Source organism: Pseudophryne corroboree, chromosome 3 (assembly GCF_028390025.1).
Source record: "Pseudophryne corroboree isolate aPseCor3 chromosome 3, aPseCor3.hap2, whole genome shotgun sequence".
Taxonomy (NCBI): Eukaryota; Metazoa; Chordata; class Amphibia; order Anura; family Myobatrachidae; genus Pseudophryne; species Pseudophryne corroboree.
The window spans coordinates 375,518,767-375,533,601 of record NC_086446.1 but is presented as its reverse complement, the minus strand read 5'-3'; the positions used below and the strand labels follow the sequence as shown (position 1 = coordinate 375,533,601).

Below are 14,835 nucleotides of genomic sequence, written 5' to 3'. Positions count from 1 at the left end.
TGGAAATGAGTGGAAATTATGGTTATTGAGGTTAATAATACTATGGGATCAAAATGACCCCCAAATTCTATGATTTAAGCTGTTTTTTAGGGTTTTTTGGAAAAAAAAACACCCGAATCCAAAACACACCCGAATCCGACAAAAAAATTTCGGTGAGGTTTTGCCAAAACGCGTCCGAATCCAAAACACGGCCGCGGAACCGAATCCAAAACCTAAACCCGAAAAATGTCCGGTGCACATCACTAGTTTATATACAGTAGGTAGACCGTAGTTACACAACTTGGTATCCTTCGGAGGAATCTGTGTCCTGTAGATAAAAATATTCTGAAAATGTCTTCTTCATGCCGATCCTATGACCCATACCCTAATTTTTCTTTTTGTGCAACAGCAATAATTTAGCACATTTCCACTTTCTTGCAGTGCAGGATTTTTCTCACAGGTGCGAGATTTTTGGTAATCAGCTGGGTGCCAGATTTTTTGTTTTTCACAAGGTGCTCAATTTTTTTTGGAGCATATGCACAGCAAGTCCGATTTTTCAAAAAATTCATATTTTAAGGAAAAATTGTTGGGTCTTGCTTTGGAACCCTTTGACGTCCCCCATAATGACTAATCAAATAGAAGTTTCCAGTTAGCTTAATTAGTCCATAATTACTGACGTTTTGCAGCGCTGTCCTCCTCCCCGCTTATCAAAGTCATCTCTTCTCCAGCGAGGCAGACAGCAGGGCTTCCAAGGACCGGGCACAGGTACTATTGCTCACCCTGTACCCCCTCGCCGCACACATACTACCACTCACCCTGCAGCCACTCCCTGAATGCACTGCACTACACCTCACCCTATACTCACTCCATTACCGCTCACCCTGCACCCCCTGCCTGCATATAATGCACTGCACTACCCTAACCATGCACACGCTGCACTATATGACCCCTAACCCTGCCCCCCTTCCTGCACTACCCTTAACCCTGCACCCATTCCTGCACTAAGGTTCACCCTGCCCCACTCCCCGCACGCACACTACCGCTCCCTGAACACACTTCACTACACTACCCCTGCCCGCACATCTGCACTACTCCTGCACCCCCTCCCCACACACACTGCACTACATTACCCCTGTACCACCGCCCCACACACTGCACTACACTAATCCTGCACCCGCCCCCCGCATGCACTACACTACCGCTCACCCTGCAATTGCTCCCCAGCCACACTGAATTACACTACACCACCGTTAGTCCTGCACCCCCTCCCCGTACACAGCATTGGCAGCCTGCTGGTGGCTGCATGCCGATTTGAAAAAAATAAATTCCCCTCCCCTCCCTGAAGTCTGTTGTATGTCTGATGGTGTATGGAGTTTTCTAAATACCACACACCCAGATACACCGGGGGCATATTCTATTATGTGCAGGATTTTATTAGCAAAAAAAATAATCACAACCACTTTTTTTTTTACTAAATACAGCAGGTATAGGGAGTGTGCATACCTGCAGTAATTCAAAATAAGGCAAGAGGTCCGCACTTAATTGAATATGCCCCCAGTGTAGCTGGGTGTGTAGTATTTAGAACACTCCATACATACACCATCAGACATACGTACAGCAGACGGATTCCTTATGATATCCCGGTTGTTCCTGACTGCCGGGATCCCGACAGCCAGAATACTGGTGGCAAATGCGGTGTATCCCCTTGCGGGCTCGCTGCGCTTACCACACTGCGGGCTCGTGGCGATTTATTCCCCCTATGGTGGTGGTGTGTCGAGATTCCGACCGCCGATATTGTTCCGGGGGTCGGTATCCTGACCGGTGGGATCCCGACAACCAGTAAACCGATTGCCTCCCACAACAGACACCCAGATATGCAGTTCTCGCTGATTCTGAGCTGGGCACAGCTGAGTCTGCGTCTTATGCTAAGTCCACTATTGATTTACTCTAAACTGATATACCCACTTGCAGTGTCTTGAGACTGTGCTTTTTTACTTCTCAGAGTATCTTTAGACAAACCATCAGTAGCACCCATGGCAGCTGCAGTTTCTCTGTCTAACTATGGCCTCCTGTGTGAGCGGCTGTGCGTCTTTGGATGCAGCCACTTTTAGCAACATGCCCACGTCAACTTAGCTACCCACTGTTACCTCCCAGGAGCAACCACTAAAATCTGACTCTGCGTCTATTTCTGTGATGCGTCTGAGCATCAACAATCGGGCCGCATGCGCTGTGTGACTCAGGTGCATGCACAGACGTACAACATTGGGTGTTTGTGTGCAACATCGCACTGCGTCCACCAATGAATCAGGTCCCTTGTCTCACATCGAAGACTTCACACCACATCCACTCACAACAGGAACCCTCTTCTACAGTACAATCACTGCGCTGCATGCTTTCTACAATACTCTGCCCTCTACCAACATAATTAGCTCATACTTACCAATCTTTTAAATCTCCTCTCCGGGAGATGACCGGAGAGGAGAAGCAGGTGGGCGGTGATGAGGGAGGAGCCAAGCTGATTACATCAGTAGACTCCACCCACTCACCGGTATACGACTGTAATTGGATGACATATGGCTAGGGGCGGGGCTAAAATGACACGATTAGCATCTGATCGCGTCATTATGCTCCGCCCCCGCCGGGTCCGTGATTTTACCGTGTTATTCTCCCTATTCTGCCCACTTCACTAGGAAGTGGGCAGAATGCGGGAGGGGTGCCCACTCTTCCGGGGGCTGCGGGGGACTACCCGAAAACCGGGTGTCTCCCGCAGAATCCGGGAGAGTAGGTAAGTATGAATTAGCTACATTTACTAAGCAGCAGCTTTTGCAAGCAATCATTTAGGTCAGGCATGTCCAAACTGCGGTCTTCCAGCTGTTGAGAAACTACACATCCCAGCATGACCTGACACAGCTTTAACATTCTCTGACAGCAAAACTGTGTCAGTGCATGCTGGGATATGTAGTTTCACAGCAGCTGGAGGGCCGCAATTTGGACATGCCTGATTTAGGTGGAAAATCACAATAGGTTTCGGGGTCTATTCATGAAGCAGTGAAAAGTGTGGAGAAGTGAGCCTGTGGAGAAGTTGCCTATTGCAACCAATCAGCTGCTCCTTAAAATTGTATAGTATGCAAATTATAAATGTTACTCCAATGCTGATTGGTTGTCATGGGCAACTTCTCCACTTTTCACTGCTTCATGAATAGACCCCATGGTCTCAGGACCTCATTCAGTATGGATTGCAGTTTCTGCTAAAAAGCAGTTGCTGCGATCAAATAGTTGCTGCCCAGAAATAGAGAAAAAATAGATATTGCAGAAATTGCGAATGCATCGCAGTGTGCGTTCTGGTTGCAAAACGATACGCAATTACCGAAACATATAAGAATTTTTCCCATCTGCGCCAGGCAAGGTCGGCCACAATTTTGGCGACACAAGAGGCTGGAAGTGGTCATCACCGACGTCAGAGGGCCGCCGTAAAAACACCTGGGCACACCTGCATTTTTTCACACACCCACGAAAAGGCAGGTTTCCGCCCATCCTGTCAAACAGCAGCTGCATTGCGATTACGATCTGTACGCAATTTCTGTCGCTATTTCCCCTTGTGCGTGCACGCCAACACTGTGCATGCGCAGTCATTGGATAATTGGCCGGATTGCAATTCTCAAATTTTGCAATCCAACCCGAAAAGTTGCCCTCAGTCAGCATCTAATCAGGACCTATTGGATGCTGCTGTGGTCAGATAACAATTGAATCTGAGTATTTATGTGCATAGGATGAATAACTTCCCAAGTGCCAAAACGCTGGACTTTTTAGACTAGAGCCTAGATCTTAAACAGGTAATGGGCAGAGTTACACTGACTCTCATATAACATAGATTTAGTTTTGCGTTTCAAATACATAAACTGGTTACGAGGCCTACACTTTCATCACAAGCACAGCATGCAGCAGCACTGAAAAAGTAGGTGAAAGATCACATTGTCCCCAGCCTTCCTTATCTGTGCCAGCCGCCGTGGTGCATGCTGGTACTGAAGCGGGTAGTGCTCCTCCTGGTGGGCGGGGCCTGCACATGATTGACATGTTGTTGTGATCGCTGTAGACCGGTTTGGCCCGGCAAGGAGCCGTCGGCAGTGCGGCATGTGGCCCCCGACATGCTGGGTCCTAGGGCCCCAGTGGGGAAGGGAGAGCAGGTGACCGGCTTGCGTGTGTATAGTGTGTGTGCACGGGGTACGAGGTGTCTGTATAAGGTGTAAATACTGGGTGGTTGCCCGGCTTACCCTCCTGCGGGCATGCTAGCGCCATACCGATACCTGGAGCAGTGTGTGCCTGCCTCACATGTGAACGCACTGGCTGCTGTGTGGTTGTATGGTGTATTGCGATTTTTATGGTGTAGAATTGTTTTATGTAATATGTGTGTGTATGACATGTATGTGCCGCTCATGTGTACAGTGCTGTGTGGAGCATGTGCACCCAGCTGTGCTGTGAATGTGAGCCATGCAGGTGATATTAACGCATGTCTCTCTCTCTGTGCCTGTCTGGTGACGGTCTGCCTAGCAGTGTACATGAAGGTATTAGTTCTCACAGGCTGGAATATCCGGATATGTTGCAGCGTCAGCACATGTTTCTGTAACATCCTGTATGTTGCATTGTTTTCTTTTCCTTTTTGTAGCTGCAGTGTACCATGTTTGCTTCTAGTTTTCTGCATGTACTTTAGGTAAAACCAGTAACTGTTTTAATAACTGGTATACAAGGTTCATCAGTGCTGACAGTGGAAATACATGCATTAGTAGCATTTTCAGTGTCTGTACATTGATAGCTCCTGTTCTTAATGTATGCACAGCACTTGTGTGTTTTTTTTTGTTTACTGTTGTGGCATGCCATTCCCAAGTTTGGCCAACCTGTGGACCTCCAGCTGCTTGGAAACTACAAGTCCCAGCATACCCTTCCACGGATCAGCTGGTATAGCATGTTGGGGACTTGTTTCACAACAGCTGGAGTCACATGGCAAGGCCTGCATCAAGTCAGTGACCTTCCAAACTGTATGAATTGTGTATTTACAGTATGTCTGTAATTAGCTTACATAGTTTTAATTGTTTTGACCATTTTGATGGCAACATGCATGCACATGCGTGTATTTATGTAATGTGTTCACGGATGATTATGTAATGATCAACTTGCATAAATGTTTTTTTCTAACTCGCAGTCACTCTTGGGATGATGGTTATTGTTATCTATCATCCAGAAGGGGGAGACTGTGAGCCTCCCATCAGACACCAGGTAAGAACCAGTTCATATTCTTCTGTCTTTGCCTTGTGTAGATTGCCCTGTTATCAGTGCGCTGTAATGGTGGTCACGCCTGGCGCAGGGTGGGGAGAGATGAGAGAGATGTGGTGGGTGTGCACTTGGTAGAAGTTACTGTGTGTAATTTTGTTCTTTAAGTTGCTTTTTCTCTCTTTCACTCCTCCCCATTTAATTTAATATGTTATGTCTACTTTTCCTCTAACATCCTTTTTAGATCCACCCCCCTCCTTTAACTCATGGCAGGGATGGCATTGGAGGAAGCCAGCACCCCACTGTGTGGGATCACTCCATTGCAACAAATTCTGGCATCAGGAACCGGAGCACTTCTCACCTCACTATTTGGTATGAGACGTAATAACTACTGCATGCAATCTAGGTTTGGCCCAGTTGGAGGTGCTGGTTCTTAACTCATCCTCAGATAACCAACTGGCAAAAGATAGATGTGAAATTTTCCCACCTTAGTATACAGTAACAGGTTAAATTGCTTTAGGTGTACAAAAGTATTAATGTTAATTATGAAAAGTAAATTATCTGAATTCAATACCATACATAATAAAAAAAGAAGAAGTTATAAACAAAATTGCAAAAAACAACAATAATTGTTCAAGGTATATTAAAATGTGGGCACTCTAAAGTATGCAGTCACAACATAGACAAAAGTATTCGTACGCCTGACCATTACACTAACACGGACTGTGACGACATTGTATTCAAATACCTATACTTTAATATGGAGTTGGACCCTCTTTTGCAGCTATAACAGCTTCCACTTTTCTTGGAAGGCTTTCCACAAGATTGTGGAGTGTTTCTGCGGGAATTTGTGGCCATTCATTCTGTAGAACATTTATGAGGTTGTACACTGATGTTGGATGAATAGGTCTGGCTCGCAATCTCCGTTCCAGTTCATCCCAAAGGTGCTCAGTGGGGTTGAGGTCAGGGCTCTGTGTGTGCCAGTCAAGTTCTTCAACACCAAACCATGTCTTTATAGTTATTGCTTTGTGCAATGGGACACAGTCATGTTGGGATAGAAAAAGGGCCTTTCCTCAAACTGTTACCATAAAGTTGGAAGCATAGCATTGTCCAAAATGTCTTGGTATGACTGTAGATAAGGGACCTCTAGCCCAAACCCTGAGAACAGCCCCTTACCTTTATCCCTCTTTCACCACCAAATTTCTCATTTGGCACAATGCAGTCAGGCAGGTAAGACTCTCCCAGCATCCGCCAAACCCACACTCGCCCATCTGACTGCGAAACAGAAGCGTGATTTATCACTCCACAGAACACTTTTCTACTGCTCCACAGTCCAGTGTCTATGTGCTTTACACCACTACATACGATGCTTGGCATTGAACTTGGTGATGGGAAGCTTGTATGCAGCTATTCTATTAAGCTCCAGACGCACAGTTTTTGTGCTTACATTAATGCCACTGGAAGTTCGGAACTCTTCAGCTATGGAATCAACAGAGGGTTGGCAACTTTTCCGCACCATGCTCCTTTAGCAGTCGTTGACCCCACTCTGATTTTATGTCGTCTTCCGCTTCATGGCTGAGTTGCTGTTTTCCCTAAGCGCTTCCACTTTTTAATAATATCCCAGTTGACTGTGGAATATCCAGCAGGGGTGAAACTTTACAAACTGTCCTATTGCAAGGGTGTCATCCTATCACAGTACCACGCTTGAAGTCACTGAGCTTTTCAGAACGACCCATTTTGTATCAGAAATGTTTGCAACTGGGGACTGCATGGCTAGGTGTTTGATTTTATACACCTGTGGAAACAGGTCTGATAGAAACGCCTGAATTCAATAATAAACAGGTGTAGCCAAATACTTTTGTATATATAGTGTATATGAAAAATTGCTTTATTCAGAGAGCAATCATTAATTTCAAATAGCTTCATTTATCAAATGCAGTACTAGTAAAGTCATTTAATGCATCTTTGTGAATGACTTATTTTGTGTGGCTGTTGCAAACCAAATGATATCCTATGTAAGGTTGTGCATTTACTTCCTGTTTATTACTACTTTCGTTCTTTAAAGTTTGTGTTAGAAATTACAAACATTTAGAAGTTTGCATATAAAAAAAAAATCCCTTTCCTTCGGGGCCTTACATACAGCGATGAAGCCACAGAATAAGTAGCTGGTTGTAGAGCTGGTTGTTTCTATTGTCCATATCACTGTAGATTTGGTTCTTGCTTAGAGACTTGATCTCCTTTGCATGTATGGCTAACATGACATTTGGACTAACCATCTGCATTATTACATTGAAACCCAGCAGCACATAGTTACGGATCATATGTCTGATGGATAGTATCCTAGCTAACCACCTGGTCGCACCTGGAAAGAGCATTGAAGGGAAGAGATGTTTATATAGCTGCATTGTTGTGTACATTTGGTAATTTACTGCAGGCTAACTGATCCCCCCTGGGGCTAGCCAATTAGCCCCAAAGTCAGCCTGCAGGCTACAGTTAATGGAGATTTTTTGTTGGGGAAAAGAAATCCCCAAAAAACATATTTTTGGGTGCCATGATCCTGTTAACATAGGTCCAGGAACTTATCCAGGAGTTTGTGTTAACACCCAAAACCGTTAATTTAACGTGCAAGGTAAAGGGGCTCTAATTAAATAGCCCCTGGTGTTAAAGCCTAAGGCTACCACTCTTTAACACCTGTTAATTAAAAGGTCTAATTGAACCACCCCACCCAAATGATCTACAGTATCAGTGTTAATTGAATATTGTCTAGAAGTTACATTTATATGTGTATTGCATATAAATTTGTTGCATGTTTCTATTTATTTGTATATGTTGTGATATATCAGTACTATTTATTAAATACATTTCTACTCATAGAGCAGTTAATAATATACTAATGGTAATATGTAATTTGCATTTTTTTTTTCTCTGTTACTTGGCTAAGCAAACTTGTAATTGCCTGTTACTGACATTCTCTTTAATCCCGCAGTGACCCCTCTCGATGTTGTGAAGATCAGGCTGCAGTCCCAGAAGAAACCATTCTCCAAAGGTATAGTTCTGCTTGCTACCATCTACCCACATTCCGATTAATCCACCTCAGTAATGGTCTGCTTCCTACCAGCTACCCTCAGTCCGACTAATTTGCCTCGATAATGTTCTGTTTCCTACCACTTAACCACATTCCGACTAATCCACCTCGGTAATGTTCTGCTTCCTACCACCTACCCACATTCCGACTAATCCGCCTCGGTAATGTTCTGCTTCCTACCACCTACCCACATTCCGACTAATCCGCCTCGGTAATGTACTGCTTCCTACCACCTACCCACATTCCGACTAATCCGCCTCGGTAACGTTCTGCTTCCAACCACCTACCCACATTCCGACTAATCCGCCTCGGTAATGTTCTGCTTCCTACCACCTACCCACATTCCGACTAACCCGCCTCGGTAACGTTATGCTTCCTACCACCTACCCACATTCCGACTAATCCGCCTTGGTAATGGTCTGCTTCCTACCACCTACCCACATTCCGACTAATCCGCCTCGGTAATGTACTGCTTCCTACCACCTACCCACATTCCGACTAATCCACCTCGGTAATGTACTGCTTCCTACCACCTACCCACATTCCGACTAATCCACCTCGGTAATGGTCTGCTTCCTACCACCTACCCACATTCTGACCAATCCGCCTCGGTAATTGTCTGCTTCCTACCCACATTCCGACTAATCCACCTCGGTAATAGGGCTGCTTCCTACCCACATTCTGACAAATCCGCCTCGGTAATGTCCTGCTTCCTACCACCTACCCACATTCCGATTAATCCACCTCAGTAATGGTCTGCTTCCTACCAGCTACCCTCATTCCGACTAATTTGCCTCGGTAATGTTCTGTTTCCTACCACTTAACCACATTCCGACTAATCCGCCTTGGTAATGTTCTGCTTCCTACCACCTACCCACATTCCGACTAATCCGCCTCGGTAATGTTCTGCTTCCTACCACCTACCCACATTCCGACTAATCCGCCTCGGTAATGTTCTGCTTCCTACCACCTACCCACATTCCGACTAATCCGCCTCGGTAATGTACTGCTTCCTACCACCTACCCACATTCCGACTAATCCGCCTCGGTAACGTTCTGCTTCCTACCACCTACCCACATTCCGACTAATCCGCCTCGGTAACGTTCTGCTTCCTACCACCTACCCACATTCCGACTAATCCGCCTCGGTAACGCTCTGCTTCCTACCACCTACCCACATTCCGACTAATCCGCCTTGGTAATGGTCTGCTTCCTACCACCTACCCACATTCCGACTAATCCGCCTTGGTAATGTACTGCTTCCTACCACCTACCCACATTCCGACTAATCCACCTCGGTAATGGTCTGCTTCCTACCACCTACCCACATTCTGACCAATCCGCCTCGGTAATGTTCTGCTTCCTACCACCTACCCACATTCTGACTAATCCACCTCGGTAATGTTCTTAGGACTAATCCACCTTAATTTCCTAACTACCATGCATTGCCTACTGGTAATTTTAAGATTTTTAATATGTGTGTATACTATATGCTTAAGTTATATTTCCCATAGCAACTTTTACCAGTCATAAAACTTTGTGACAATTCTTGGGCTTAAGCCTTCCGCTCACAGTGCTATCACCCCACTCCTTGCTTGTTTGTTGGCGCTTATATATGTATTTGTACTTAAAGGATACAAATCATATACATTCATACATACCCGTGTTCTTATTCCCTATTTTTCTTCCTCTTGTGTTGCAGTAATGTCTGTAAAGTCTCTTCCCTGGGCACCCCCCTTACGCCACCCCAAATGTGAGTACTGAAAACTTGCCCCTTGTTTGGTAAATGTGTACAGCTTTCTATCAGACAGTGAGATGCATTGCATCTGCATCTGAGAAATGCAATTTACCCCAGTGTATGTAGAGAGTTCCAGATTTGTTTTTTTGCCATACTGCACTTTCACTTCCAAAATAGATGAAAAGAATTTACTTTCTACCCATTTATTCATAAACCCTATCCCCCAGATGGAGTGCTACCTGGTTCTGCCCCATTGTACAGATTGTTTAAGCAATATATTCTGAGCGTAATGCCCCATAATAGCAGGCCATGGCGTTAATGCAGTGCTTACAATTTACTCAATAAACCGCAAGTAAGCTGGTGTTTTGAATGCTGCATGTGACCACTTCTGACAAATAACCTTCATAACATTATCTTGCTAGCTTAGTATTAGTAGTTCCAATGTTTTGTGCACTTTGCACTTACAGTTGGGAATGAAGTGTAGCAAATGGCAATAACTGAATTTCCTAATACAGTTAGTAAAAAATCTAAAACATTAGTAAGGGTGATAGAATACACTATTATCCATAGAGGATTTTTTTTTTAGTAAAGAATTGTAATAATACAGCAATTGGGGGGAAGCAATGCTTTTTAACCCTTAAAGCCATGCATCATTTATTCCAGTGTGCAGTGTGATTTTCATTACGTATTTTGTTTTATTCTTTGCCCTTTGTCATTGGTGTTCCATGTGGCTATTAATAATGGCTGCGTACCTTCCCTCTGACGTCATTGTCCTCACGCTGTGCTTACCACTGCGCCATACCTTCTGGATACACTAATGCACCTGAAACCCTCCTGTTCATGTGCTCATTTTATTTAAACTAACCTAAACCTTACGCCCCTCTTTCATTACTTTCATTTCTGTTCTTTACCACCTCAGCCTCTTAGTTCCCTTTTTTGTATAACCTACCCAGGGCGCTGTTTCCTGTACTGTAATGGGTTGATGGACCATCTTTTTGTGTGTCAACATGCTGCTGCTTGTAGTACATGGTATCGCTCACCCACCCACCTTCATGGAACACTGGTGAGTGCTGCAGCAATTAAGAAGTTAATTTTGTTTTTGTTATTATACACCCCATAAGCAATGACTATTTCTCTTTCATCCACTAGGGGACACTGGAGTCCTATACAGTAGGGGTGTGAAGCCTTGAACCGGAGGTGTGGCACAATCTTAAATTAGCATTGTCTGCACAGCCGGCTCCTTCCCCTTCACATCCCTCCTCCCTCAGTTTGAAAAATTGTGCTGGAGGCACAACACGTGGAGCACTTGAGCTCCTGACTAAGAAATCTAAAAGGGGCTGCGTAACCCTAATAAAGGGGGGACAAGGCTGCCTGATAGCTGAGAGACAAAGATCCCTATTGAAGGGACCTGCATCTCTCCACAGGAGATCCTCCATAATCAACAAATAGTGAGTACTGGTCGTACAAGCGTAGGCTAGGGTCTTCCAGTTAGTAAAAGTTTTTTTGTTTTCTCTAACGTCCTAGTGGATGCTGGGGACTCCGTAAGGACCATGGGGAATAGACGGGCTCCGCAGGAGACTGGGCACTCTAAAGAAAGATTTAGTACCACCTGGTGTGCACTGGCTCCTCCCTCTATGCTCCTCTTCCAGACCTCAGTTAGAATCTGTGCCCGGCCAGAGCTGGGTGCTTTTAGTGAGCTCTCCTGAGCTTGCTAAGAAGAAAGTATTTTAGTTTAGGTTTTTTATTTTCAGAGAGCTTCTGCTGGCAACAGACTCTCTGCTACGTGGGACTGAGGGGAAAGAAGCAAACCTACTAACTGCGGCTAGGTTGCGCTTCTTAGGCTACTGGACACCATTAGCTCCAGAGGGATCGAACACAGGTACCTAACCTTGATCGTCCGTTCCCGGAGCCGCGCCGCCGTCCCCCTCGCAGAGCCAGAAGTACAGAAGCGGAGAAGACATCGAAATTGGCGGCAGAAGACTCCTGTCTTCACTTAAGGTAGCGCACAGCACTGCAGCTGTGCGCCATTGCTCCCGCAGCACACCCACACACTCCGGTCACTGTAGGGTGCAGGGCGCAGGGGGGGGCGCCCTGGGCAGCAATTAAGGTACCTTTTGGCAAAATATTGCATATATCCAGTCAGGCACTGGATATATGTTCGAGCCCACGCCATTTTTTACACATACAAGCGGGACAGAAGCCCGCCGCTGAGGGGGCGGGGCCTTTTTCCTCAGCACAACAGCGCCATTTTCTCTTCACAGCTCCGCTGGAAAGACGCTCCCCAGGCTCTCCCCTGCAGTATCCAGGTACAAGAAGGGTAAAAAAGAGAGGGGGGGGCACATAAATTTAGGCGCAAAACGATCACAAACAGCAGCTACGGGGTAATCACTAAGTTACAGTGTAATCCCTGGGTTATATATATAGCGCTGGGGTGTGTGCTGGCATACTCTCTCTCTCTGTCTCCCCAAAAGCCTTAGTGGGGTCCTGTCCTCAGTCAGAGCATTCCCTGTGTGTGTGCAGTGTGTCGGTACGTTAGTGTCGACATGTTTGATGAGGAAGGATATGTGGAGGCAGAACAAGTGCAGATGAATGAGGTGTCGCCGACGACGGTGCCGACACCTGATTGGATGGATATGTGGAAGGTGTTAAATGATAATGTAAGCTCCTTGCATAACAGGTTGGATAAAGCTGTAGCCTTGGGACAGTTAGGGTCTCAACCCATGCCTGATCCTACAATGCAGAGGCCGTCAGGGTCTCACAAGCGCCCACTATCCCAGATGGTTGACCCAGATGCCGACACGGAGTCTGACTCCAGTGTCGATGACGATGATGCAAAATTACAGCCTAAAATGACTAAAGGCATCCGCTACATAGGGGCGTGGCCTGGACGAGCATGGAGTAGCACCTGAACAGTGCAGCTCTCCTGCTGATAAATCCTGCAGCATCATCCTGTATTCCCCCCCGGGGTCTAACATCGTGCTAAACGTTGCATGAATCCCTCCTGCCCCCTTGGAGTGAATTTGGACCGGATCCCGTAGTCCCTCTGACTCCTGCAGCCCTGTTCGCCCGGCGGGCCCTGCTCGGCGCTTGAGCCGCCGCCGCGCGCTCACCGCAGACCGGAAGTTCGGCTCCCGTACACCGCCGAGACCCGCGCCTTCGTGGAGGGGAGAGGGAGCGCTCGTCTGCCGTTCTGGAGTGCCTGCTGGGGGACCCGAGACGAGTATCTTGGCGCCTGGAGCACTACGCGCCTCACACAGCCACGTAACTGTGCCGCCCTGGGGACCGGAAGTTCGGCTCCGGCTCTTCACCGCTGCCCGCGTCTTTGAGGAGGGGAGCGGGGGGAGCTTGGCTGCCGCCTTGTGTGCCTGTTGCGGGGACCCAGAACATCCCTGAGGCTGCCTGCACCATCCCACACCGCCGCGGACCCGGGGGACCGGAAGTGCGGCTCCCGTGATCTCTCCCCGCCCGCTGCAGCCGTCCGAGACCTTTGAGCGGGGCTGCGGGGTGAAATATTATATGGAACACTCTGGGGAGCCTGGAAGACCGCTCTCATCACACCCAGCTGCCGGCTGCTGCGGCCACTGATCTGCTCATTTGCTGCTGTCTCCACCCATCCTGACTGGGAAAAAGGTATTTGCTGACAAGGGGCAGATTGTTAAATTTGTGGGGGCCTGCCTGAGTTGGCTGATGGACTGTACCCTTCCCTCTTATCCTCCTGTTGCGCATCCCTGCCTGTACGTTCCGGATCGCACCCTGCCTGGAGGTCAACAGTAGGAGCTGTTTATCTTTATCTTTACTGCACAGCTCTGATTGGGGGGGACACTGCCTAGCTCCCTGCTCCTCCGGGCGGTCACACTGCATTATACCAGGAGGCTCTGATCTTGCTGCGTAACTATATATATTTATACCCCCCATTGGCTCTCTCTTCGTTATATACATCCAGCTGGAGGCTGCTGGTCGACCACTGTGTGATTCCTGATTTGCTGATGTAGCACTGACTGGAGGCTTATCTGCTTGATTTACCATAACTCTCTCATATAGTGCTGCAACTCCCTGTAGGGGTGACTATAACGAATACTATGGGGAAGACTTCTCAGGCTGCGGCCAAGCTTGAAAAATACGCTAGAAATCCTCCCGCGCAAAATAAGAGAACGGGGGAGTCGCAGGATGGATCCTCTCCCCCCTCCCCGGCTACAAGTGCGGGCTCCGGCCCTCCAGAGACCTCAGAGGATGCTATCCAAAGGGTACTGGACGCAGTTAATGCCAGCGAAGGCAGGCTGGCCGAAAAGATTACACAGGTGCAATCAGATCTCTCCTTAATTCATCAGGATCTACAACGAGTTAGAGAGAGAGTGGGGGAGGCGGAAACCCGCATTTCTACTGTCGAGGACACTGTGGCTCCGCTCGGCCGACGCACCACTGCCCTTGAATCCCAGATGTCGGAGGTGCAGAAAAAATTGACCGATATGGAGGGGCGTCTGAGACGGAATAACATTCGGTTTGTGGGCTTACCGGAAAGGGAGGAGGGTGATGCACCTGAGCAGTTTTTGGAGAAGTGGCTTACAGATTTCTTTGGGACGGATGCCTTTACATCACACTACGCGGTGGAACGAGCACATAGAATCCCTATGCGACCATTGCCGCCGGGGGCTCCTCCCCGTACATTTATAGCTAAATTCCTCCACTTCAAGGATCGGGACAAGGTGCTCACCCTGGCACGCACCAAAGGCCCACTTAAGTGGAATGGCACCCGGATCTCTGTATTTCC

General features: G+C 47.2%; 1 protein-coding gene across 3 annotated transcripts in view; it reads left to right on the top strand.

The window, feature by feature from the left end:
- Positions 1-4,032: 4,032 nt before the first annotated feature.
- SLC25A39 (solute carrier family 25 member 39) overlaps positions 4,033-14,835 on the top strand; it is a 31,721-nt gene continuing 20,918 nt past the window's right edge. For 2 of the 3 annotated variants that reach the window (XM_063959949.1, XM_063959947.1), the window contains exons 1-6: positions 4,033-4,163; positions 5,177-5,250; positions 5,489-5,616; positions 8,231-8,290; positions 10,032-10,082; positions 11,021-11,130. In XM_063959949.1, coding sequence (XP_063816019.1) covers positions 5,511-5,616; positions 8,231-8,290; positions 10,032-10,082; positions 11,021-11,130 — 327 coding nt within the window. In that variant the 5' untranslated portion in view covers positions 4,033-4,163; positions 5,177-5,250; positions 5,489-5,510. Of the gene's footprint in view, positions 4,164-4,203; positions 4,610-5,176; positions 5,251-5,488; positions 5,617-8,230; positions 8,291-10,031; positions 10,083-11,020; positions 11,131-14,835 lie in introns of those variants that run through there. The other variant, XM_063959948.1, reaches the window with a different exon arrangement.